This window comes from Anomalospiza imberbis, chromosome 19 (genome assembly GCF_031753505.1).
Source record: "Anomalospiza imberbis isolate Cuckoo-Finch-1a 21T00152 chromosome 19, ASM3175350v1, whole genome shotgun sequence".
NCBI classification, from domain to species: Eukaryota; Metazoa; Chordata; class Aves; order Passeriformes; family Viduidae; genus Anomalospiza; species Anomalospiza imberbis.
Genome location: NC_089699.1, coordinates 1,345,381 through 1,371,305, shown reverse-complemented (window position 1 = coordinate 1,371,305; position 25,925 = coordinate 1,345,381). Strand labels below are relative to the sequence as shown.

General features: G+C 59.3%; 2 protein-coding genes across 2 annotated transcripts in view; one reads left to right on the top strand and one right to left on the bottom strand.

Moving 5' to 3' along the window:
- The window catches only part of SLC39A11 (solute carrier family 39 member 11), an 86,846-nt gene extending 70,467 nt beyond the window's left edge, over positions 1–16,379 (bottom strand). The window contains exons 1-4 of the mRNA XM_068209962.1: positions 16,246–16,379; positions 14,939–15,052; positions 13,698–13,736; positions 7,983–8,141 (exon numbers count right to left, since the gene is read on the bottom strand). Coding sequence (XP_068066063.1) covers positions 7,983–8,141; positions 13,698–13,736; positions 14,939–15,046 — 306 coding nt within the window. The 5' untranslated portion in view covers positions 15,047–15,052; positions 16,246–16,379. The remainder of the gene's footprint in view (positions 1–7,982; positions 8,142–13,697; positions 13,737–14,938; positions 15,053–16,245) is intronic.
- A 6,254-nt stretch (positions 16,380–22,633) lies between these two features.
- On the top strand, positions 22,634–24,477 carry SSTR2 (somatostatin receptor 2). The gene is made up of 2 exons (XM_068209961.1): positions 22,634–22,813; positions 23,270–24,477. The coding sequence occupies exon 2, from the start codon at positions 23,325–23,327 to the stop codon at positions 24,438–24,440; it is 1,116 nt and encodes a 371-aa protein (XP_068066062.1). The 5' UTR covers positions 22,634–22,813; positions 23,270–23,324; the 3' UTR covers positions 24,441–24,477.
- Positions 24,478–25,925: the final 1,448 nt, after the last annotated feature.

Below are 25,925 nucleotides of genomic sequence, written 5' to 3'. Positions count from 1 at the left end.
GAGGAGAAAAGCCCATGGAATATCAGAGCTGGGAGGGACAAGCCCATGGAATATCAGAGCTGGGAGAGGAGAAAAGCCCATGAAATATCAGAGCTGGGAGAAGAGAAAAGCCCATGGAATATCAGAGCTGAGAGAGGAGAAAAGCCCATGGAATATCAGAGCTGGGAGAGGAGAAAAGCCCATGGAATATCAGAGCTGGGAGGGACAAACCCATGGAATATCAGAGCTGGGAGAGGAGAAAAGCCCATGGAATATCAGAGCTAGGAACAGGGACAAGCCCATGGAATAACAGAGCTGGGAGGGACAAACCCATGGAATATCAGAGCTGGGAGGGGAGAAAAGCCCATGGAATACCAGCAGCCTCCCAGCAATTCCTGCTCCAGGGGAAAGAGGCTCAGGATGGAGAGGGGAATGCTGGAGAGGGCTCCCTGCAGAGCAGGAGCTGGTGGAATGAAGAATTAAGCCAGGTTTTCTCAGTCCCTGCTTTTTCCCAGAGGGATTTTTCAGCCCAGCCCATCAAAGTGCTCCAGATCCCACAAACCTGACCAGGGTGGGAGGGGATTCAAGCTCAGGATCAAGGAGCTCTGCAGCTCCAGCTCTGGGGCTTCCCAAATAATGCTTTTATGAAAATGATAATGCTTTTATGAAATGCTTGATGCATAATGAGAGAGAATTCTAATTAAGAGCAGCTGACAAATTGCACTGCGGCAGTAAATAAGCCTTTACCTCCATTAATAAAATGAAATGCTTTGGTAGAAATTAGGATAATTAGGGTTTTGTGGGGGGTTTTTGGCAAATAATTCCGACCTCTCCAGCCACCACTGGATTCCAGCTGCTGCACAGGGGCAGGGCAGGGGTGGGAAGCAGGCAGGTTTTCCCTGGATCCCATGGAAAAACAGATTGAGAAGAAACCTCTGGGGTTTCTGAGTCTTCCCCAGGATCCCAAGGCTGGGTTTGTTTGGTGGTCAGCACCAGGGATTTTCATGGCAGAAATCCCACCTGGGACAGGAGCCAGGGATCAATCGCTCATGGATCTATAACCTCTGGCTTGGGGTTAATTGATAAATTAATTAAACCCACGCCCAGGTAACTCCGGGTTATTTGGAGATGGAAGGGAAGGACGTTTCCCAATGGGAGGCTTTGCTGCATTCCCAAAAAACAAAACTGCTCATCCTCAGAGGCAGATCCCTCCTTCCTCCCCGAGCCTGTGGAAAAGGGCCAGGGCTCCACAAAACCAAACAAACACAAGGGTTGCTGTTTGTTCTGCCCTGAGCAAAGGAAATCTGAGCAAAGCAGGAATGCAGGAGCCCCCAGCTCCATCCTCCCCCTCCAGCAAGGAAAAGCTCCACCCCAGCCCCACGCTCCAAAACTTAACAAAGCAGAAAATCCTGCCTTGAAAGCCCTCCACCTAGCCCAGCCATGAGGCTGTGCAGCTAATTAACTTGCTGGGAGTCACAGCCGAGGGGGGAAAAAGCACATTAAAATGGGAATGTGAGCTGGGCACCTCCGGCAGATTGCATCAGAGGAATCTGGGTGCTGATGATCCATCAGCAGCAGGCACAGACCCTGCAGCTCGCCAGGCTCTCCCTGCCTCCTGCAACAATGAACCCAGCACATCAGAGCAGAAGGGGAGAGGCAGGAGCAGCTTCCCAGCTCTGGAGGGAGGAGCAGGGACAGGAGGACCCCAGGCAGCCTCCAAGTGCACCCACGACTGCCCTGCCTTGTCCCAGCACGGGGAGAATCCCCAGATCCCTGAATTGTTGAGATCTTGGAGGGCTTTTCCAGCCTCAAGAGTCCCAGCTGTGCCCCATGCCCACCTTGTCCCCAGAGCTCCGAGTGCCACCTCCAGCCTCCCCTGGACACCTCCAGGGATGGGCACTCCAACTCCTTCCAATGCCTGGCACCTTTTCCTGGAAGAAATTCCTCCTAAAATGCAGGTATTTACCAGGAATCACTTCCTAGTGCCCCCCTCTCCCAAAAAAAGATGCTCCCCATGGTCTAATCCAGCTGTGGTTTAGGCCTGAGGGAAAAATTGCAATTTTAAACAATGTGCAGCTACGCCTTGATGGTCCTTCCTCCTCCTCCTCCTCCTCCTGCAGCCTCCTCCGCGCACAGCTCCCAGCTTTCCCTCCCAAAAAGGGACTTGTATAGATTTAGAAGGCAAATTTTCACCCTGAAGGCACATTCAGAGCCAGACACGAGGAAAGGATCCTCAGGGCTCTTCATCGAGCTCCCAAAGCCTTCCCAAGAGCTCCTGCCCAAAATAGCCCAAAATTCACTGTGCAAAACATCCAGTCCCAAACCACACTCCCAAAGAGCCTTCAAGCCACGATGTGCACGTCCAGAAAAGGGCAGGAGCACCAAAAAAATCCTGTTTGGAGGGGGCCAAGGGGATTCAGATCCCACCAGGAGCATCCTGACCCTGCAGATCCTCACCCTGCTCAGGGGAACCTCGGGGCAGCTGCAGAGCAGAGCCCAAATTGTTCCCAAGACAGGTGAGACACCGTGGCCAGAGAGGGATTTTGGCTGTGCTGGGTCTGTGGGATGAGGGGCACCCATGGAATAAACACCCACCCCACAAAAGGCTTTTTTTAAAAGGCACTTTTAAACAAAGCTGCTGTTTGTTTAAATCCAAGGAACGCTCTGCCCATCACACGAGGCTTTATTGATTTCCTCTGTGCTCAGGAGCAAAACAAAACCACCAAACCTGTACCCAGCAGACAAGGAAAAAAAAAAAAAAAACACTAAAATCCAATGGAGATGGTATTTCCAGGTTGGAATTACAGCCCTGGCTCCCCATCCTCCCTCCCTGATCATCTTTTACACCCCAGGTATTGGCAGGCTCCTGGTTAGAGCTGAGTGATGGCCCAGCAGCTCTGGGCCTGGATTATTCATTAACTCCTGCTGCTCCTGCAGCCTCTGCACTGCTCCCCTGCTCCCCAGGAGACCCCCAGACCCCACAGGGCAGGGATGGAGCTCCTCCCTGTGCACACAGATGTTCCTGAGCAACACCAAGCCTGGAGGGAGAGGAGATGAGGCTGATTAAGCCTCATTATCCTATTTAGTAATGATGGCAGCAGAGGCAGGCAGAGGAGTGGGAAGAGCAGGAGCTGAGGTAGGGCTGGGGCAGCTCGTGGGGGTTTGCAGCTCCCACCAGGACCAGCTGCATTCCTCCCTCTCCCTGCTCCTGTCCCAGTCCCAGCAGGGAATTCCTGCTTGCCCAGGGGCGGTGATCCATTAAAAGCAGGAGCCAGGGAGCTCCTGGGGGGCTCCACTGCACCCAAAGCCCCCAGACCCCAACCATGAGGGCTTGGGAACACCTCAGAATAGCTCCTGGGGACTCAGCAGCTCAGGGAGAGTGATAAAATCACATCAGAGAGTGATAAAATCACTCAGGGTGGAAAAGCCCTCTGAGAACACCCAGTGCCACCACCCCAGCACTGCCCAGGCCACCACAGCCAGGTCCCCAAGTGTCCCCAAGTGCCACATCCTGAACTCCTCGGGGATGGGGATCCACCCTGGGCAGCTGGGCCAGCTCCTGACACTTGCAGTGCTTCCAATTTCCACCTGCACGTGAAAATCCAGCAGCAAAAGCAGCCAGGGACTGCCTGCAAAGCAGAGCCAGGGCTGGGGGAATCCTCTGGCCTCTCCTGGGATTGCCCCAGGAAGGGCAAGCAGCACATCCCAAACCCAATAAAACACCAAACTCTGAACAAAACCCACCCAAGGCAGCAGAGCTGCAAGACAGATTTGAAGGATGAGAATAATAACACTTAATTCCAGCATTCTTATGCCTTTCAGTAGATCCAAAATAGCTCCTGAGCCATCAGGGACCTGCTGCACTGCATTTTTAAGTAAACTTTGCCTCAGAGGCTTTGGGTCTTGGCAGTGAAGGCACTGAGCCCCAAACCCTTTTTAGGAAAGGCACCAGAGGCTCACCCAGCCCCATCAGCACCCAAAACCTCCTCAAGCACCAGCTGAAAGCCTCGTTTAAAGAAAAATCCTGGTTAAATTGAAGGCTCCTCGCCAGGAGACTTGGGGAAATAAAGGAGAGCCCATTTCTGAACCCCCTGGGATGGTTTTGCCGTGCTCTCGCCCTCCAAGTGCCCCCGAATTTCCCAGTGAGGTTTGCCAAGCCCCACCAGCATCTCCTCCTCAGCTGGGGGATGAACAAACACCCGGGGAAAAAGCAAAGATAGAGATGTAATAGATTAGATCTGCCTTTTGTGAGGAATGGAATGACTCCAGCTGCTCGGGATCCTCACCACTTGGGCTGGGAGCTTAACCCTTCCTCTGCCACGAGCAAACACCGCGGTGCCCCAGCTCCAGCGGGGCTGAGGCAGGAGGAAAACCCTTCTGGCTGCCAGCAGAGCAGGGCTGGGCTGACAGGGAGTCGATAAAAGCTTTTAGAGGTGGCTGATATCCAGCCTGGAGCTGTGCCAGGTGGGCAGAGCTCCCTCCTCCTGCCCTGGCTGCCCCAGCAGCATCCCAGCCCCACTGGCACAGAGAGGGAACCGAGTCACAAGCCCTCGGGAGGAATCCGGGCTCCAGGGGAAGGGAGATGGCCCCAGAGCACATTCCCAGCCCAGGGCTGACTCAAGCCTCACCAAACTTTGGTTTTTCATTTCAACTCGCTCAGCTGGAGCCTCTCCCCAGAACCTGCCGAGTCTCCGTTCTCTTCCCAAAGCATCCCAAAATTCCCATCCTGGAGCCACTGCCCGGCTCCAGGAGCCATTCCTGCTGCTCCAGGCAGGGGACACAGAGCCCCCCACCCTCTGCCAGCTCTCCTGACCCTTCCCAAGGCATCCAGGGAGGAGGAAAAGCAGGGTTTGGATCAAACAGACCCTGACAGGGTGGCTCCTGCCCCTTTTCCAGGAGGAAAACACACACAGCAGCATTATTTTGGGATAAAAACCCTCCCCCAGCTCCACTGAGGGTGTAAATCCTCCTTGGCCACGTCCCAGGCAGCAGAATTCCCATGGGATGAGCATGTCCCACATGGAGCAAACCAGCCAGGAGACAACAGCTCAGCTCCCAGCAGCATTGCACCTGGATTTGAGGATATATTGGATGTTTCTACACCTGGATTTGAGGATATGTTGGATGTTTCTGCACCTGGATTTGAGGATATGTTGGATGTTTCTACACCTGGATTTGAGAATATGTTGGATGTTTCTACACCTGGATTTGAGGATATGTTGGATGCTTCTACACCTGGATTTCAGGATATGTTGGATGCTTCTACACCTGGATTTGAGGATATGTTGGATGCTTCTACACCTGGATTTGAGGATATGTTGGATGTTTCTGCACCTGGATTTGAGGATATGTTGGATGCTTTTACACCTGGATTTGAGGATATGTTGGATGTTTTTACACCTGCACTGCTCCCTGCAAGGCCAGCACCCTCCCTGCCCGTCCTTGTCACTCCACCCCGCTCTTCCCCACATGAGAATTTCACTTCCCCCAGTAAACACCCAGTACCAACTCCAGCCACCAGGAACAAGTGCGGTTTGTGCTCCAGCTGCTTCTCCATCCTGCTGGAAACATCAGCCCAAGGCAGAGCATCCAGCCCAGCAGGACACCCTGGGATGGGGAGAGCAGCAGGAAAGGGCAGAGCTCGGAGCCAAAGAGCTCCCAGGGGATCCAGGAGCAGCTCCTGAATCCTGCAGAGTGTTTGGGAGCCCCAAAAAACCCAGAGAGGGCGAGGAGAGGAAGGAGAGTCTCAGCAGGGGCATTTCACCCACTGGCATGGATGGGAGTGTGTCTCAGGCTGGGGTGTGTTTTGGGGCAGTTCTCTGCTGTCCATTGGGCAGTTTTCATTATCTCTGCCACAGCCAATCCTCCCTCGAGGAGATATCCTCTGTTAATGGGCTATTAATTATTAATTATCTCCTGTTCATGGGCCAATGATAATAATCTTCTGTCCATGGGCCAATAATTATTCATTATCCTCTGTTCATGGACCATTAATTATTAATTATCTTCTGTCCATGGGCCAGTGGGTGTCCCTGCATGGCTGATAAAATTCCATCACCTATGGGGAGAGGCTCTGCCCAGGGGAGGAGCCAAGCATTCCTACCTGGATACAATCTGACTCCTGGAACACCACAGCAGCCTTTGCCCACTGCATTCCCAGAGGAGCAGCTTTCTGCCCCACTGCATTCCCAGAGGAGCAGCTTTCTTCCTCACTGCATTCCCAGAGGAGCAGCTTTCTGCCCCACTGCATTCCCAGAGGAGCAGCTTTCTGCCCCACTGCATTCCCAGAGGAGCAGCTTTCTGCCCCACTGCATTCCCAGAGGAGCAGCTTTCTGCCCCACTGCATTCCCAGAGGAAGCCCAGGCCCATCCACACCAGCCCTGGAGCTTCAGAGGAAAACTCCAGCCTTGTGCAGGATCCCTGCTCCAGCAGAAGCACAGCTGGCACTGCAGGAGGGCTGAGCCACCATGGGATGGGACTGCTGCCACCACCCCGACCCACAGGCTGCCAGGGCCTGCTCTGACTCTGGCAGTGTGGGTTTGTATTACTGCATTTTTATTTTATTTTTATTTTTCCCTAATAAAAAGTTGTTATTCCTGCTCCCATATCTTTGCCTGAGAGCCCCTTAATTTCAAAAATTACAATAATTCAGAGGGAAGGGGTTTGCATTTTCCATTTCAGGGGAGGATCCTGCCTTTCTTAGCAGACACCTGTCTGTTCAAACCAAGACAGAGCAACCCCACAACATCCAGCGACCCCACAACATCCAGCAATTCTCCTCCCAGCTGAGGATGCACCTGACTGGAGCTGTGATCCTGTCAGGAGGAGGAAAAAGGAGGAAAAAAAAGGAGGAGGAAAAAAAAGGAGGAGGAAAAAAAAGGAGGAGGAAAAAAAAGGAGGAGGAAAAAAAAGGAGGAGGAAAAAAAAGGAGGAGGAAAAAAAAGGAGGAGGAAAAAAAAGGAGGAGGAAAAAAAAGGAGGAGGAAAAAAAAGGAGGAGGAAAAAAAAGGAGGAGGAAAAAAAAGGAGGAGGAAAAAAAAGGAGGAGGAAAAAAAAGGAGGAGGAAAAAAAAGGAGGAGGAAAAAAAAGGAGGAGGAAAAAAAAGGAGGAGGAAAAAAAAGGAGGAGGAAAAAAAAGGAGGAGGAAAAAAAAGGAGGAGGAAAAAAAAGGAGGAGGAAAAAAAAGGAGGAGGAAAAAAAAGGAGGAGGAAAAAAAAGGAGGAGGAAAAAAAAGGAGGAGGAAAAAAAAGGAGGAGGAAAAAGGAAAAGCCTCTGGTGCTACAGACTCCTAAAAACCTCCCATTCCTTCCTCACAGCCACAGGCCAATAAAATCCCCCTCAGCTAAATATGAAAATGGAAGGATCTCCTTGGAAATGTTTGGAAATCTCTTCAGTGACTGCACCATTCCTGCCTTCCCAGCTGCAGAAATCCACCAGCTCCCCATTTATTTATATTTTTAGCAGCAGTCTCAGGCTGCCTGCTTGGATTGAGCAGCACTGCCAGGGCTGGCAGCTCTGCACATGAAGCCCCTGGGCTGGGACACGAGGTCACACCTGAGCTGCTTGAGGAGTGCTGCCAGCCAAAAGAACAAAAGCAGAGGTGTGAAGGGGGAAGAAAACAGGAAGATTAAAAAAACATCCAGAGCTCAGCGAGTCTAAAGCTGCATCCAGCACAGCCAGAGCCAGGGGAAATCACAAAATCATTAAATCTGGGGGAGAATCCATCCATGCCCAGCTAGCAGCTGCTCTTCCCTGCAGCTGGAGCAAGGGCAGGAACCCCCCAGACTGGGAAATCCCACTGATGAATACTGGGATGATTCCCCAGCCCCACAATTCCCACTGACAGCACAGGGAGGATTCCCCAGCCCTACAATTCCCACTGATGAATACTGGGATGATTCCCCAGCCCCACAATTCCCACTGACAGCACCCGGAGGAGCCTCCAGCCCCACAATTCCCACTGACAGCACCCGGAGGAGCCCCCAGCCCCACAATTCCCACTCACCAGCAGTGGCAGCAGCAGGTCGGCCCCGTACACGAACGCTGCCCCCAGGGCAAAGCCCACGGCCACCGGGAAGAAGGAGAAGGCCCCAAAGGTCCCGGATTCCTCGGCCAGCTCGATGGCCGGGGCCAGCAGGGACCAGTAGGATGCTGCCAGCATCACCTGGGGACAGAGGGGGAGTGGTGAGACCCCGTGGGATTGAAAGGGAAGCTGAAATCCCAAAGGAGAAATGGGTGCAGGACACAGTAGAAGGACCCCAGAGGCTGCAGCAGGAGGATGCTGGGGGAAAGGTGAGCCCAGCTCTGCCCAGCAGCCCCTGAACCACAGGAAATTCCCTTGGCAGGATGCTCAGAGCCCCAGGATGGCTTGGGCTGGAAAAGACCTTAAAGCTCATCCAGTGCCACCACGGCAGGGACACCTTCCACTGTCCCAGGCTGCTCCAAGCCCTGTCCAGCCTGGCCTTGGGCACTGCCAGGGACCCAGGGACAGCCACAGCTGCTCTGGGCACCGTCCCAACACCCTCCCAGAGAATTCCTTCCCAACTTCCAACCCAAACCTCCTCTCCTGCAGCTGAAAGACCCCAAAGAGGAGCTGCTGCCCAGCTCTGCCAGCCCCAGCCCTTCCTCAGGAGGGAGGAAGGAGCTGCCTCTGCTGCAGACACCAGTCCCTGGGGGGTTGTGTAAATCTGAGCTGGCTGTGAGTAAGAAGAACGAGGGTTGTCATGTCAGGCTTCAGCACGGCTGTCAAACCTCATATTTCAAATGCCACCTCCTTTAAAAAACAACCACACACCCCAACGTGGCAACACAGGCTGCAGGGAGAGGCTCTGGAGAATTATGTTGTCAGCTCACGTTAAGATATCATTTCCCCACGGCAAACAGAGCCCTGACAGAGCTCAGCCCCCAGATCCTGCCAGGATCCCACAGCTCAGGGCTCCTGGGGAGCTGAGCCAGCTCTGAGCCAGCCCAAGGGGCAGGAAAAGGGATTTATTCCATTTCTTTGTGATCTGCAGATCAACCCCGACACCCCAGGTGGTGGAAGGCTTTGTCATGGATTTACAGAACACTCCAAGGTGCAAGGGAGCCCTTCAGCAGCTTGCCCTCAGCCCAGGGTGGGATTTAGGGAGATTTGGGATCTCCTGGAGCAGCCAGCTCCTGCCCACCCAGGGCAGGGTCAGAGCCCGGGTCCGGCTGGTCCCAGGAGTGACAAAAGCAGAGGAATCCTGCCAACAACCCGGGTTAAGGGACAAATCCACGCTGATCTCCAAGCTCTGCAGGGGCCCAGCCAGGGACAGCACCCAGGCGCCAGTGTCCCCGAGCCAGCCGGTGGCAAAGGCAGGAATAAAAGAGGAAAATCCCCCTGGATCAACAAACATGGAACCAGAGGGGGGTTTTCCACACCTTCCCCTTGCTCCAGCCCCACGGAGCCAGGGACCCAAAGTGGATTTGGGGCATTTTCACAGCCTTTGTGCCCCAAAGATGCCACGATGCCATGAATCCAGCAGGACTGGGAAAACACAGACAGGCAGGAGGCAGCTCAGGAACACAAAGCATCACTGGGGGAGCCCAAACCCTGCCCAGAAGAGTGCCAGGAGACAGGAATCCCTCCAAACACAGCAGGATTTAATCCCAAACCTCTCCCAGGGCTGGGCATCTCCTTCCACAAGGATTCAGTGCAGGAATCCCCCAAATTCTGGGCTTCAAGCTCTCCTCAGCCCCCAAGCCCAGGGATCCAGCACTGCCCCCGTGGCTGTGGAGCCACACAGGAGCTTTTATGTTAAAATTCAGAATAAACTGAGCCATGACCTTCACACCTTGAGCCCACGCACCCTGCTGGGCTACAGTTAAATCCCGCATTAAAGCAGAAAGGCCTGGTGGGATCCCTGGGGTGGGAATGGGAACACCAAGGGAAAGGTGGGCAGCAGGAAATCCTGGAAAAGGAGATGGGAAAGGCAGGTGGAAGATGAAGACATTGGCAGGGCACTTTTCTTGCCAAACTTTTCCACTTGGCTTCATAAAGGCTCCATTAAGCAGCCTGAGCAGAGCTGTGTGAATCCCTGGTGCTGTTTTAAGGGAATATTTGATTCCAGAGTGCCTGGGGAGGGCTGAGGAGGGTTTCCTGCTGCACCTGGGACAGGGAAAAACCAAAGTGCAGCCCAGGCAGAGGAAAAGCTGTGCCAGGCTGCAGGGAAAGGGGCTGCAGGTGTTTGTTCCTGGTGTCTGAACCCAGCCCTGCAGCACCACAGAGAACGGCTGGGGGAAAATAAATTTAAAAATCTCATTTAAGGATATGAAGATTTAAGAGAAAAGGCAGAATTTCCATCAGATGCCCCAGCAAGCAAAGCTTTGTCTCTATGGAAACACATCACCTCGGAGGCTCCTGCATGCAGAACCCCGGATCAGCTGGGACTTCCAGAGGGGGAACTGAGGCAGGGAAAAGGCAAAGGCAGGATGGGCAGGGCTGCAGGGAGGAGCTGCACAGGTCCCTGCAGCAGCCCAGGTGACACCTGTGCCACCAGCAGGGACAGCCTGAGCTGCCAGGATGCTCCCAGTACAGCCCAGTTCAATTAAGCACACGCCCAGGCTCACCCCAGCACCCCCAGAGCACCTGCAGCATCCTGGAGCCCAAACCAGCTCCCTGCACCCCAGGCCACCCTCCCTGGGGTCACCTGGACAGCCCTGCCCAGCTCCAGAGCCATTTGGAATTGATCCTGCATTCTTTGGCTTGGCAGCTCCCAGAGCAGGGCAGGGTTTGCCAGGAGGGTGAGAAGCAGCCCAGCCCCAGCACACACAGGTGAGGGCACCTTCCACAGCCCTGCCCAGCACGGGGCTGGCCCAGGAGGGGGATTGCTCCTGCAGCTCCTCCAGGGACTCTGTGCAAAACCACAGAACACAAACAGCAGGGAAAGGGGGAAAAAAGGGGGGGAAAGGAAAGAAAAAAATGGGGGAAGGAAAGAAAAAATGGGGGAAGGAAAGCAAAAAAAGGGGGGGAAAGGAAAGCAAAAAAGGGGAAAGGAAAGAAAAAAGGGGGAAAGGAAAGAAAAAAAAGGGGGGGGAAGGAAAGAAAAAAAAGGGGGGGGAAGGAAAGAAAAAAAAGGGGGGGGAAGGAAAGAAAAAAAAGGGGGGGGAAGGAAAGAAAAAAAAGGGGGGGGAAGGAAAGAAAAAAAAGGGGGGGGAAGGAAAGAAAAAAAAGGGGGGGGAAGGAAAGAAAAAAAAGGGGGGGAAGGAAAGAAAAAAAAGGGGGGGGAAGGAAAGAAAAAAAAGGGGGGGGAAGGAAAGGAAAAAAAGGGGGGAAGGAAAGGAAAAAAGGGGGGGAAGGAAAGAAAAAAAAGGGGGGAAGGAAAGAAAAAAAAGGGGGGAAGGAAAGCAAAAAAAGGGGGGGAAGGAAAGCAAAAAAAGGGGGGGAAGGAAAGCAAAAAAAGGGGGGGAAGGAAAGCAAAAAAAGGGGGGGAAGGAAAGCAAAAAAAGGGGGGGAAGGAAAGCAAAAAAAGGGGGGGAAGGAAAGCAAAAAAAGGGGGGGAAGGAAAGCAAAAAAAGGGGGGGAAGGAAAGCAAAAAAAGGGGGGGAAGGAAAGCAAAAAAAGGGGGGGAAGGAAAGCAAAAAAAGGGGGGGAAGGAAAGCAAAAAAAGGGGGGGAAGGAAAGCAAAAAAAGGGGGGGAAGGAAAGCAAAAAAAGGGGGGGAAGGAAAGCAAAAAAAGGGGGGGAAGGAAAGCAAAAAAAGGGGGGGGAAGGAAAGCAAAAAAAGGGGGGGAAGGAAAGCAAAAAAAGGGGGGGAAGGAAAGCAAAAAAAGGGGGGGAAGGAAAGCAAAAAAAGGGGGGAAGGAAAGCAAAAAAAGGGGGGGAAGGAAAGCAAAAAAAGGGGGGGAAGGAAAGCAAAAAAAGGGGGGGAAGGAAAGCAAAAAAAAGGGGGGGAAGGAAAGCAAAAAAAAGGGGGGGAAGGAAAGCAAAAAAAGGGGGGGAGGAAAGCAAAAAAAAAGGGGGGGAAGGAAAGCAAAAAAAAAAGGGGGAAGGAAAGCAAAAAAAAAAGGGGGGAAGGAAAGCAAAAAAAAAAGGGGAAAGGAAAGCAAAAAAAAGGGGGAAGGAAAGCAAAAAAAAAGGGGGAAGGAAAGCCAAAAAAAAAGGGGGAAGGAAAGCAAAAAAAAAGGGGGAAGGAAAGCAAAAAAAAAGGGGGAAGGAAAGCAAAAAAAAGGGGGAAGGAAAATGTTCCTTGTGCTGTTAAACCCTTTTGAGGCAGGGAAAAGATGAGACAGAGCTGTTGGCCAAGCAATGGCAACAATGGCCAGCTGGGAAAATTCAAACTCAGGGGGATCCTGGTGTCCCCAGGACTGCCTGGCCCCGGTGTCACCGGTCCCCAGTGTCCCCAGGGCTGCCTGGCCCTGGTGTCACCAGTCCCCAGTGTCCCCAGGGCTGCCTGGCCCCAGTGTCACCAGTCCCCAGGGCTGCCTGGCCCCGGTGCCACCAGTCCCCAGTGTCCCCAGGACTGCCTGGCCCCGGTGTCACCGGTCCCCAGTGTCCCCAGGGCTGCCTGGCCCTGGTGCCACCAGTCCCCAGTGTCCCCAGGGCTGCCTGGCCCCGGTGCCACCAGTCCCCAGGGCTGCCTGGCCCCGGTGTCACCAGTTCCCAGGACTGCCTGGCCCCAGTGTCACCGGTCCCCAGTGTCCCCAGGGCTGCCTGGCCCCGGTGTCACCGGTCCCCAGTGTCCCCAGGACTGCCTGGCCCCGGTGTCACCAGTCCCCAGTGACCCCAGGGCTGCCTGGCCCCGGTGTCACCAGTCCCCAGTGTCCCCAGGGCTGCCTGGCCCCTCCAGGCACCCCAGGAACAATTCCCCCTTCCTGCCCCGAGCCCTGCCAGCTGAAAAGGCTGAGGGAAAAGCAAATGTTTGCAGGAGTTCTGCTTCCTGAGCCACACCTGGGCCAGGCAGGGCTGAGTCAGAGCTGCTGGCAGGGTGACCTGGTGGCCTCAGCAAGGACAGCCAGTTCTCATCCTGGTGGGATTCCTGCAGAAATGTCAGCCCAAGGAGCCCCTAGAGCCACCAAGGGGAATGATCCTCCCCCTGCAGGGAGCAAACCCAGCTGCTGTCCCCCACCACGGCACCCAGGTGCCACCTGCCCTGGCAGGACACAGCCAGGGGCACCTGGCAGAGCCCAGGTGACCCCAGCACAAAGGTGGGGAGGGGCACCTACCCCCAGAGCACATCCCAGGTGCCCTCCAGCACCTGCAGGGTGGGGTTTAGGAGCTGGACTCATCTTTAATGAGTCTGGGTGAGGTCCCAGCACCTGGGCAGTGCCAAGCCCCTGCACAGCTCTCAAATTCCAGTTTTTCCTCCAGGAAAAGCTGCCAGGAGCCCCACACTCCACATGCAGGCTCCACGGAGAGCTGCAGCTCTCTCTTCCCTCTCCTCCCAAGGTTTAAAGGATCCACGGGGAAGCACAAAGCCAGCAGCCCCCAGCACAGCTCTCCTGGCCATCCCAGTGCCCCCAGAACCCCAAGGAAACGGGGGGGGTTGAGTGCAGGGAGCCAAAGGCAGCACGGGCAGCTCGGTGGCCTCGTGACCGTCCTGTCCAGGCGCCACCTCCACCCTCAGCCAGGAGGAGCCTGAGCCCTTCCCTGCCCTCAGGGAATCCTCCAAGGGATTTTAACTCCAGTGGGCAACCAAACCAAGCGTGGAGGGGCTGCAGAGAGCACGGGATGGAGGGGAGGAGGAGGATGATGCACTCACCCCTGCAGCAAAGCCCAGGCTCCCATCGAGGATCCGCCTCTGGAAAATAAACAAGCACAAACCACCCTGAACTGGTGGTGAAAGCACTGCCACCGTGCTGGGGGGCTGGGAAAGGGGTCACCAGGCTGGAGAGGGACTCTGAACGACAGGGAATGGCTTCCCACTGCCAGGGGACAGGGTTAGGTGGGATTCTGGGAAGGAGTTGTTCCCTGGGATGGGATTCCCAGAGCAGCTGTGGCTGCCCCGGATCCCTGGCAGTGCCCAAGGCCGGGCTGGGCACTGGGGCTGGGACACCCTGGGACAGTGGAAGGTGTCCCTGCCACCCCAGGGCAGGTTTTGCCCCCTCCCCACGGAAGAAAACCAAAGTGCTCCTCCAAAGGGAGCCTCACTTGGCAGCCACCTCCTGAATAAATCATCACAAGGCATAAATAATAAATAATAAATCCATCTGGGCAATTTGGAACACCCTGGCAAGGGGGCCTCTAAATTTGGATCCAGGATGACTTAAACTTCCCAGTTTTCTTGTTCTGACCCAAATCCTGCCCTGGAAATGTGGCAGCAAAACCAGGTTAGAGGCAGGGGAGCTGCTGCTCCCAACCCAGAGCCCTGCCCGTGGCTCCAGAGCCCCAGGAGCACATCCCAGGTACATCCCAGGCTCAGCAATTCGCTTTCCTTCCCCTCCTGTGTGGTGGGAGAGGAGCTGGATTTTTCCTCTTCTTGCCCCTCAGAGCTGGGAGCAGACAGGAGAAGCCAGCCATGAGCAGGGCACAGCCCAGATCCTGTGGGATGCCAGGGCTGAAGAGGAAAGCCAGGGCTCACCTGCCCTTGGACTGGGATCCTATGGGATGCCAGGGACTCAGGGGTACCCTGGGGGCTCAGGGGTGGATCCCAGGGGCTCACCTGCCCTTGAATCAGGATCCTGTGGGAGCTCTGGGATCCCAGGCGCTGCCCCAGGGCTCACCTGCCCTCGGGCTGGGATCTGCGGGGTCCCCAGGGCTCACCTGCCCTCGGGCTGGGATCTGCGGGGTCCCCAGGGCTCACCTGCCCTCGGACTGGGATCTGCGGGGTCCCCAGGGCTCACCTGCCCTCGGACTGGGATCTGCGGGGTCCCCAGGGCTCACCTGCCCTCGGACTGGGATCTGCGGGGTCCCCAGGGCTCACCTGCCCTCGGACTGGGATCTGCGGGGTCCCCAGGGCTCACCTGCCCTCGGACTGGGATCTGCGGGGTCCCCAGGGCTCACCTGCCCGCTGGAGAACACGAACACCAGCGCCGAGCCCGCCGCCGTCAGCCCCCAGGTGAGCAGCGTCCCCAGCAGCGCCTGCGGCACCGGCCCCAGCCCCGGGATCATGCTGGCCTAGGAGACAGGACCGACCTCGGGAGAACAGCCAGAGAGCCCCCAAATCCCCCCCAAACCCCCCTGCACCGCAGGGCTCACAGCCAGCTCAACCAGGCTCCTCTCTCCCCCTTAGGCGAGGCTTTGTAACTTAAGCCGAGCTCAGCGGGACCCAGCACATCCCACCTGGAGCACAGCCCCAGCGGGATTTGGGGTCAGACCTCGCCCAGGCCCCTTTTTGTGCCCTCAGCCCGGTCTTCCTGGTGTGGAAGGTGAACACCTGCAGAGGACCTGCTCCCAGCACCTCGGGAAAGGGGAGAAGGGCAACACAGCCCCCGGGACGGCCCAGGGAGCGGCTGTGCCATGGAAATACACCCAGGCTGGAAATCCACATTAATGGATTTATGACACACGCCTACATGGATGCATTTATACCAAATAAACGGAATATTCAGGCATTGCCAGATTTATATGTGAATACCTAAGAAATACACATGCACCAGCTTCAAAGGCTCTCCCAGCCCCCAGCCTTGTCCCAGGGCTTTTCCCAGCCCCTGCAGGTGCGTGCCCGGCTCAGACCCCCCCCAGGCCCCCAGGAAAACTCCCCTTCCTTCAGGGGGTCCTGCAGCCCACCCAGGAGCACCCAAACATCCCCCAAATCCGCCCCCAAACCTTCACCGCCACCCCCGGGCCCTCCAGCCGCGGGGCCGGCCCCAGGACACCCGAATCCTCCGAACGTGGAGCCCCCGGACCCCCGAGCCCCCCAAACCCCCAAACCTGGAGCCCCGGACCCCCAAACTTGGAGCCCCCAGCCAACCCCAGGACCCCCAAACCTGGAGCCCCCGGACCCCCGACGCCCCCAAACCTGGGCCCCCCGAGCCAGCCCCAGAACCCCCGCAATCCCTCCCCAGGACCCCTGACCCCCAAAACCCGCAGCCCGGGAGCCCCCGACTCACCGCAGGACCCCCGAACCCCATAAACGCGACGCCCCGGCCGCTGCCAGGACCCCCGAACCCCCTCACCTGGGGCTCCGGGGCGGTGCCGGGGCCCGCGGACAGGCGGTGGGTGCTGGAGCAGCCCGGGCCGCGGTGCGGTGCGGTGCGGTGCGGTGCGGTGCGGTGCGGTGCCGTGCCGTGCCGTGCCGTGCCGTGCCGTGCCGTGCCGTGCCGTGCCGTGCCGTGCCGTGCCGTGCCGTGCGGCCCCGTTCCCGGTACCTGCGCCCGGGCCGGGCCGGTCCCGCCGCCGCTTCCGGGTGCGCACACGTGTCCGCGGGCTGGCCCCGCCCCCCGCGGCGCTCAGCCAATGGCAGCGCGGCGGGGGCGGGCCGCCCGCGGCTCTGCGGTTGGCGCGGGCGCGCCGGGCACGAAGCGAGGCGGGCGGGCGGCGCGGGCGGGCGCGACAAGGCGGCGCTGTCATTGTCACTGTCACTGTCACCGTCACCGCCTCCCCCCCGCTGCAGAGAGACCCCCGGACACAGCCCCGCCTTGGCACTGGAGTGCCCTGAGAGCCCTCCCTTACTGCCACCCCCGCGCTGGCCGCGCCCGTGATCAGCGCCGCTCATTAGCAACGTTAATGAGCAGCACGTGGAAGCGTGGGGGAGCGCACAGGGGCGAGTAGAGCTGGCTCCGTGGCTAGCGGCCGTCGCTGTCACTCGGGGGGGTGCAGCCAGTGTCGCCTGTCCGCTCATGGGTGTCACAGAATCCCGGAATTACTGAGGATGGAAAAGACTTCTGGGGTCACCGAGTCCGGTCTTGTCCCCAGCCCAGAGCTCTGAGTGCCACCTCCAGGGATGGGCACTCCATGGGCAGCTCCTCCAACGCTTCACAACCCTTTCCGTGAAGGAATTCCTCCTGATGCCCAAGCTGGACACCCCCAAACTGGGGGCAGAGGCAGCGCTGTCACCGATTGCCCCCGGCCACAGAGCCCGGTGTCCCCTCCTGTGCCACGCCAGACGGAGCAGGGGTGGCACAAGGACACGTTTTCATGAGCTTTGTGACACAGCCTCCGCTCAGCCCCGCTGCCCCAGCTGGGAAAGGTCAGGGCCGTTTGAAAGCTCCGTGATTTAGGATTTAATCAATCTGGCCCCGTAATTGCTGCATCCCTCATTAGCTGCAGGGCCAGCTGCCAGCTGGGAGGGACACAGGGACAGACACACAGAGCTGCCCCCACCACCCTGGGGGTCCCCGGCCGGCTGTGACGGCGTGCTGGCAGGGCTGGGGACAGCTGTGACCCGGCAGGGCTGGCCCTGGGGACACGGTGACACGCTGCACCGGGCTGGGGGCGGCTGGCAGCAATGGCCCTGCCTGGGGACGTGTGGGTGGCAATGGGGACAGCCGTGGTGGCTCTGTGCAGGAGCATCAGCAAAATCAACTGCCACCCGTGTTCCCCAGTGTCACTTCTGTGTGTGGGGACACTTCAGTGTCACAGCCCTGCCTGTCCCAATGTCACAGCCCTGCCTGTCCCAATGTCACAGCCCTGCCTGTGTCAGTGTCACAGCCCTGCCTGTGTCAGTGTCACAGCCCTGTCTGTGTCAGTGTCACAGCCCTGCCTGTCCCAATGTCACAGCCCTGCCTGTGCCAGTGTCACAGCCCTGCCTGTCCCAGTGTCATAGCTCTGCCTGTCCCAATGTCACAGCCCTGCCTGTCCCCTCAGTGTCACAGCTCTGCCTGTCCCCTCAGTGTCACAGCCCTGTGTCAGTGTCACAGCTCTGCCTGTCCCAATGTCACAGCCCTGCCTGTCCCAGTGTCACAGCCCTGCCTGTGTCAGTGTCACAGCCCTGCCTGTCCCCTCAGTGTCACAGCCCTGCCTGTGTCAGTGTCACAGCTCTGCCTGTCCCCTCAGTGTCACAGCCCTGCCTGTCCCAGTGTCACAGCCCTGCCTGTCCCCTCAGTGTCACAGCCCTGCCTGTGCCAGTGTCACAGCCCTGCCTGTCCCAGTGTCACAGCTCTGCCTGTCCCAGTGTCACAGCCCTGCCTGTGTCAGTGTCACAGCCCTGCCTGTGCCAGTGTCACAGCCCTGCCTGTCCCCTCAGTGTCACAGCCCAGGGCAGGAGGGCTGGCAGCTCCCCCCTGAGCCCTGCCTGTTCAGCAGGGAAGGAGCAGACCCAGAGCCCCTAAAATGCACATTAAACACCCAAAGGGGACAAATCCGCTGCCATCTCCCATCGGGGTGACCGAGACCTTACGAGGGGCAGCTCCAGGGAGCTCTGGGGCAGCCAGGACCCAAATCCTTTGGGATTTTTTGTCTGGGGCAGAGAGGCACATCCCGCCCAGGGCTGGCACCACGCGCTGCCGGCTGAGGATGTCCCTGGGAACGGCCAGCGTGTCCCTGCAGTGTCCCCTCCGTGCAGGCTGGGCTCTTGCCCAACCCAAATCCATCTGTGCCAGGCTGGGGCGGCGGCTGGAGCCAGCCTGGATGGCGAGACAGGGAATGAGGACACGCGGGGCCGTCCCCAAGGACGGGGCAGGGGAGCAGCCGGGCAGGTCCAGGCGGGGTCACGGTCCCATGCCACGGGCTCAGGTCCCCTATTGGTCACAGGGCACAAAAGAACGCTTTTGTCCTTCTCTCCGGCTTGGGGCTGGCCGGGAGGGACGCGACGATCGCCCTGCAGGGCCGGGCGAGCGCGGAGTCCCAGCGGGAGCAGGAGCGGATCAGTGCGTGCTGTCACCAGCCGTGACATTTCCAGCTGGAACAAAGCCCGGCTGCCAAAGCCAGCCTGTTCAGCCCCGGTTTAATCGCAGGACCCTCCAACGAGCCAGGCACAGCCGGCGCAGGAGCCGGGATCTCGGGCCGCGGCTGCCAAAGGCTCATTAGTGTCAGCGCTCCGGGACATGATTCACCGGCAAGGCGAGCGGCGGCTCTGGCCGAGCCCTGCCCGGCCCTCCAGAGATCAATAAACCAATTAGGGAGGCAAATAACGGCGGGGCGAGAAGGGGAGGGAGGCAGGGGGAGGAAGGAACCGGCTGCGGGGAGGTCTGGAAGCAGCAGGAGCCGGGACGGGGTGTGGAGGGGAGAGCCCCGGGGTACAGAGAGGGATGGGGGGTGTGGAGGCTGCCCTGGAACACGGGGGTGGAGGCTGTTCTGGATCCCGGGTGTGGATGCTGCTCTGGATCCTGGGTGTGGAGGCTGCTCTGGAACACGGGGGTGGAGGCTGTTCTGGAACACGGGGGTGGAGGCTGTTCTGGATCCCGGGTGTGGAGGCTGCTCTGGATCCTGGGTGTGGAGGCTGCTCTGGAACACGGGGGTGGAGGCTGCTCTGGATCCCGGGTGTGGATGCTGCCCTGGAACACGGGTGTGGATGCTGTTCTGGATCCCGGGTGTGGAGGCTGTCCTGGATCCCGGGTGTGGATGCTGCTCTGGATCCTGGGTGTGGAGGCTGGTCTGGATCCTGGGTGTGGAGGCTGCCCTGGATCCCAGGAGGGTCTGGATGCTGCCCTGGATCCCGGGGGGTGGGCACTGCCCTGGATCCCGGGTGTGGATGCTGCCCTGGATCCCGGGGGGTGGGCACTGCCCTGGATCCCGGGTGTGGATGCTGCCCTGGAACACGGGTGTGGAGGCTGTCCTGGATCCCGGGTGTGGATGCTGCTCTGGATCCCAGGAGGGTCTGGATGCTGCCCTGGATCCCGGGGGGTGGGCACTGCCCTGGATCCCGGGTGTGGATGCTGCCCTGGATCCCGGGGGGTGGACACTGTCCTGGAACCCGAGGGGTGGACACTGCCCCGGATCCGGGGCTGTGGGTGCTGCCCTGGATCCTGGGTGTGGAGGCTGCCCTGGATCCCAGGAGGGTCTGGATGCTGCCCTGGATCCCGGGGGGTGGGCACTGCCCTGGATCCCGGCAGGTGCGGATGCTGCCCCAGGCGCAGGTGACGGCGCCAGCGCCTCTCCCCCGCCATCCATCAGCGCTGCAGACGCTCCCGATTAGATCTGGCAGCCACCAGCCGGGTCCTGCCGCGCCTCGGGGTGCGGGGACATGGCCCAGACTGCTTGTCTGGCTAATTAGCAGAAAGCGAAGCCTCCCCCCAGCCCGGGCATCCCTGAAACGCAGCCAGGCCGCCTCCAGGCAGGAATCAGCAGAGCCACCGAAGCCACGCGGGGCTGCCGAGCTGGAGCTGGGAAGGGAAAAGGCAGGGAAAGGGCAGTGCCAGCCCGAGTGTCCCTGGGACAGAAAAAGCACGGTCACCCCTGCCTGGGCTGGCTTTGTCCCCACGGCCGCAGGGGACAGCGGGGTCCCTCTGAGGGCAGTGGGGAGGAGGGGGCCGGGGCATCACAGAGCTGCTCAGGGCCGGCTCTCTGAAGAGAGATCATCAAATCCGAGAGAGCCACAGGAATCCTCGGGCTGGCTGCATAGCAAATCCTTCCCGTGCTGGGGGACAGCAGCTGCACCCCCTCCCAGCCCAACACAGCCCCTTCATTCCTGCCTTCCTGCCATGGATCCAGGAGAAAGGCCAGCTCACCCTACCCCTCCGTTGGCATCCCAGCCCCAGCTCCTTACAACACTCATTTCCAGGACAGGGGTCGAAAGCTCTGTTTTCCACAGGGACTCTTGTGGAACAGCTGGGAAGGGATGGCAGAAAGCTTGGAAGCACTTTTAAAGCCTCTCTGTGGTCACATAACCCCCGTGCCCCTCTCCCAGGGTTTATTTCGGCCGTGTGGGAAGGGGCTGTGTGTTCCTCGTCTCTCCAGCCCTGCCAGTAAAGTGATTTTCAGCGCTGTGGATGCTTCCCAGGCAAAAGGACAAAGAGGAGTTTATCTGCCAGCACCAAACCAGCTGCTGGTACAGCATCCCTCCAAACCAGGGACCACCCAGGGATGCAGAGAAGACTCTGCACTGGGCTTTAATTCAGCCCCAATCTAGACAGAATGAAAAAAAAAAAAAAAAAACAAAACTTCAAAAGGCTCAAGGATGGCTTCCTGACTCAGGCAGCTGCCGCTGCCCTCCTCCTGGATGGAAATCAGCTCCGATCGGCTCCTCAACACCCACCGGGCCATCATTTCATTAATTTTATGGGGTTTTTAATGAAGATCAGATCTGGGTTCAGCCAGGCTGAACTGGCTGGATTCCCCCAGCTCCCTGGCCCTGGCTTCCCAACGAGGTGGAAGTGCAAAGCAGGGAGAGCCTGGAGCCCTGCTGCTCCCCAGGCAGCCCCAGGAGCTGGGAGCACCCCGGGATCCCTGTGCTCCCCCTGCCCTGCTGCTCCAGCCCTCTGGGCTCTCTCCAGCCGGGAGAGGCCCCTGCCAGCCGGGCTGGGGTGGTCTCGGTGCCAGGGCTTGGTGACCAAGGAACCCGGGGAGGGACGCGGCAGTGTCACCTGCTCCGGGGAGAGATTCAAGGAGGCAGCGCTGGGAATGCTCACGGTCACCACTGCCGAGAGAAGGGCATCGCTGCTGGGCACAGGAACCAGCCAGGAGAGGATAAAACAGCTCTGAACAGGTCACAGGGCACCAAACCCCTCTCCTGGGCTCTCCTTTCTCCTCCGGGGGGCCGGTGCAGCCACCCAGGGACTGCCATTCCTCGGGACATCCCAAAGATCCGATCCCCCTCACACCAGCCGAGATCCCCTTCACCCCCTCCCTCCTCTCCCACTATTACCGGGACATTAATTCCCACATCATCTTCAGCAGAAGCAGCTTTTTCCTGCCTCCTAAAGATTAATGAGGCTGATAACGACTCTGCCGGTGCTCCAGGACCTGATGTCTTTAGATCCGCCTGGGGAAGTGGATGGCGAAGTGAAAACGAGGAGCTCCCGGCCGCACTCGGCAGCCTCAGCGCGGGGCTCTTTGTTCACAGCCACTCTTAATTTCCTGCTCTCTATTGTCTCCTGGACAAGTGATGGGAAGGGGGGCAGGAATAGAGATAATTTAATTGCTCTCAAGATCCTAAACAAACCAGGGCAGAGGTTATCTGCCCCAAACCTCTCCTTTTTGGTCTTCCTCGTCCAGGGAGAGGCTGTGGCAGGAGCCACCTGTACTGCACAAGTCCCCAGAGACCCCAAATATTTCAGCATCACCTTCTGACTTCTCCCAGATGGGAGGACCAGCAAGGACCTGCCTTGGCTTGGATGTGGAGGCAAGACGCAAACTCCTGGGGCCAAGGCATTTCCAGCATTCCTTTGGGGCTCTCAGAAGCCTTTTGGGTCACCCTCTAGTGGGGTCACAGCATGGCCAACACGTTGCCCTCTCCCTGGTGGCTCTGAAGAAGCTGAGGCCATGGCTGGAACCAAAATGTAGCTGGACAGTGGGGCTGGAGGCAGGCTGGGCACGGCAGGAGAGGGAACGCAGGCAGGGTGGGCAGAGCAGGGTGGGCAGTGTGGGGAGGTGGGTAGGCAGGGTGGACAGAGCAGGGTGGACAGGGCAGGGTGGACAGGGCAGGGTGGACAGAGCAGGGTGGACAGGGCAGGGTGGACAGGGCAGGGTGGACAGAGCAGGGTGGACAGGGCAGGGTGGACAGGGCAGGGTGGACAGGGCAGGGTGGGCAGCACGGGCAAAGGAGGGCAGAGCAGGGTGGGCAGCACAGGGTGGGCAGTGAGGGGAAGGTGGGCAGCGCAGGGTGGGCAGCGCAGGGCGCTGCGGGCTGTCCCCGCCCCGGCCCCGCAGAGCCGCCCCGCGCGGGGCGGGGCGCAGCCGGTGCGCTGGTCCAGCGGCGGAGCCGCGCCGGGAGCGGGTGCGCGGAGCCGTGCGGAGCCGTGCGGTGCGGAACCGAGCGGAGCCCAGCGGAGCACCGGCGCTGCCGGCGCCTCCCCGGTGCCCGCCGGGCCGGGCCGGGCCGGGCGGCGGCGGGAGCAGGTGAGCGGCGGGGCAGCACCGCCCGGTGCCCTCTGCAGCGGAGAGACGGGGCCGGGGCTGGGGGGCTCCTCGCGGCGAGTTCGTCGCCCACCGGAGCCGCCCGGGCTCGGCGTGCCGGTGCCGGCTGGGAGGGAAGGGGCTGCACCCGCCGAACGGCCGGGAGAGGAGGAGGCTTTCCCCCCGCGCTCGGTGCTCCCGGGCATCAGTCGCACGCACCGGGACGCACCGGTTGGATTTGTGGAGTCGTAAAGGCTCCGGGATCGCCAGAGCTAGGAGGAGCTGTGGCGTGCTCGGGCAGGCTGCTCCAGGAGAGGACATGGGGAGGTGGGTTGGGAACCCCCCCTGCAGGGAGCCTCTCTCCCGCTGAGCTTGGCAGCAGGATGGACAGATCCTCCCCAGGAATTCCTTCATTCCTATTTACTCCCCGATTTCTAGAATCTTCTCCTCTCTCCCCAGAACCAGGGAAGATGACATCTCAGCTCCTCTGAGCCAGCAGTGCCCAGGGAGAGCCATGGAGCTGGAGTACGAGCTGCCCAACGCCACCGCCTTCTGGTTCTCCCCAGTCTCCCCCTTCGACAACTTCTCCCTGGAGACGCCCACCAACACCTCCCAGAACACCACAGGCCAGCACTTCGACCTGACCAGCAACGCCATCCTCACCTTCATCTACTTCGTGGTCTGCATCATCGGGCTGTGCGGCAACACGCTGGTCATCTACGTCATCCTCCGCTATGCCAAGATGAAAACCATCACCAACATCTACATCCTCAACCTGGCCATCGCCGACGAGCTCTTCATGCTCGGGCTGCCCTTCCTGGCCATGCAGGTGGCCTTGGTGCACTGGCCCTTCGGCAAAGCCCTCTGCAGGATTGTCATGACGGTGGATGGCATCAACCAGTTCACCAGTATCTTCTGCCTGACGGTTATGAGCGTGGACCGCTACCTGGCTGTGGTCCATCCCATCAAATCTGCCAAGTGGAGGCGGCCCAGGACAGCCAAAATGATCAACGTGGCCGTTTGGGGCGTCTCCCTGCTGGTGATCATGCCCATCATGATTTATGCTGGGGTGCAGCACAACCACGGCAGGAGTAGCTGCACCATCATCTGGCCGGGAGAGTCGGGCGCCTGGTACACGGGATTCATCATCTACGCCTTCATCCTGGGCTTCCTGGTGCCTCTCACCATCATCTGCCTTTGCTACCTGTTCATCATCATCAAAGTCAAGTCCTCTGGCATCAGGGTGGGCTCCTCCAAGAGGAAAAAGTCTGAGAAGAAAGTCACCAGGATGGTGTCCATCGTGGTCGCTGTCTTCATCTTCTGCTGGCTCCCCTTCTACATCTTCAACGTCTCCTCCGTGTCCGTCATGATCGTGCCCACGCCCGTCCTCAAGGGTATGTTCGACTTCGTGGTGGTCCTGAGCTACGCCAACAGCTGTGCCAACCCCATCCTCTATGCCTTCCTGTCCGACAACTTCAAGAAGAGCTTTCAGAACGTCCTGTGCCTGGTGAAGGTCAGCGGCATGGACGAGGCCGACCGCAGCGACAGCAAGCAGGACAAATCCCGCCTCAACGAGACCACGGAAACCCAGAGGACCCTGCTCAACGGTGACCTGCAGACGAGCATCTGAGGGGACAGGGACGGCGGGGTTTGTCCTGCCTGCGCCCCTCCCCTTCCCGCTGGCTCCCGGCTGCAGCAGGGGGGTGGCAGCACGGGGTCAGGGCAGGAATGCCACCTGAGGGGACGGCTGTGAGCGCACGGTGGCCTCGGGGCTCCTCTGCTGGGCTCCTCTTTGCTGGGTTGGTTTTCAAGTGCTGGGAAGGATACGGGTCAGGAGGAGCCGCCTCGCCAGGAAAACAAAGACAACTCGTGGCGACACCAAAGTGCCACCGTGGGCACAGGTACGGCCGGGGCGGCTCTGCTGGGTCCCCCGTGCCACCCTCGCGGCCGGCTGGCTTCGGGGCTCTGCACCTGGACACACCGGGGCACCTCAGGAGGAGCCGAGGCCACAGGTGTGTGACAACACGGGGACGCACCGACCTGCTGGGAGCTGCCGGCGAATGTCCCTCCCGAGGAGACCAGGATGTTTGGGATTGCGTTTTCCCCGGGTTATTCCCTGCTCCGCCGTGTGCCCTGCCGCCTCCCCGTGCTGGGTGACTGCCGCAGCCGCCCTGCCCGGAGGGGACACGCCAGCACGGAGGTGCCTTCCCCGCGGGAAGCAGCTCTGCCCCCGCAGCAGCCCCTCTGACGCCACCCTCCTCCTCCAGCCCTGCCGTGTCCCGCTGCTGCAGAGCCCTTTCCCTGCCCCTGCCGCGGCGTCACCCGCCCGCAGATTTTTTCCTCGGATGGAGAATGTCCCCCTTGGCCCTCCCCGGTAGCCGCTGCCCCTCCCACCGCCCGCATCGGCCGGTCCCACGCTGCGCTGGCGGCCGCCACCGCTGCTCCGGGCACCACGAGCGCTTCGCTCCCTGCTGGGAAATCCTTGGAAGTGTTTCAGCAGCGATGACACGTTGGAGAAGCCTGGCACGGGCACCGCGCGCTGCCAGCGGCTCCTGCACCCGGCTGAGATCGGGGTTTGTCCGACCACGGCTCCGAGGATCTCTGGGGTGACACCTCCCTGCTCCTTCCAGGCAAGTCACGCTGGAGAGGATGGGGACGGGCAGGGGGTGCTGGGGACTCGGTCCCCACCCTTGTCAGAGCCGAAGGGAGCGGGCAGAGCAGACAACGGGGCTCCCAGCAGCAGGGGATGAGGAAGGGCAGGGCAGCGTGGATCCATCCCCCTGGATCCTGCACTGTGTGAGGGGTGGCGGGGCTGGCCCCACATCCGCTCGATTTGCCTTCCCAAGACTGTCCCGAAGCGTTCAGCTCTGTCCCTGTCCCTGGCTGCCCTCCCAGCTCGGCACAAACCCGGGGCTCTGACCCCCCAGCAGAGCCCCTCCTTGGCCGGCGCTGCGGGAGCTGCGGGGAAAGCCCAGGGGAGAGGGAGAAGTGCCGGCTTCCTGCCGGAGCACCCGGAGCAGCTGCTGCGCCAGAGGCCGGATCCGTTCACAGGCCCCTGTTCCAGAGCTGAGCCGTGGGAACGCGGGGGGTTTAGGTGGAGGGAACAGCCGGGGCT

What these genes read in the sequence shown, in the direction of transcription:
- SSTR2 (XM_068209961.1), top strand. Translation starts at nt 23,325, where the DNA reads ATGGAGCTGGAGTACGAGCTGCCCAACGCCACCGCCTTCTGGTTCTCC.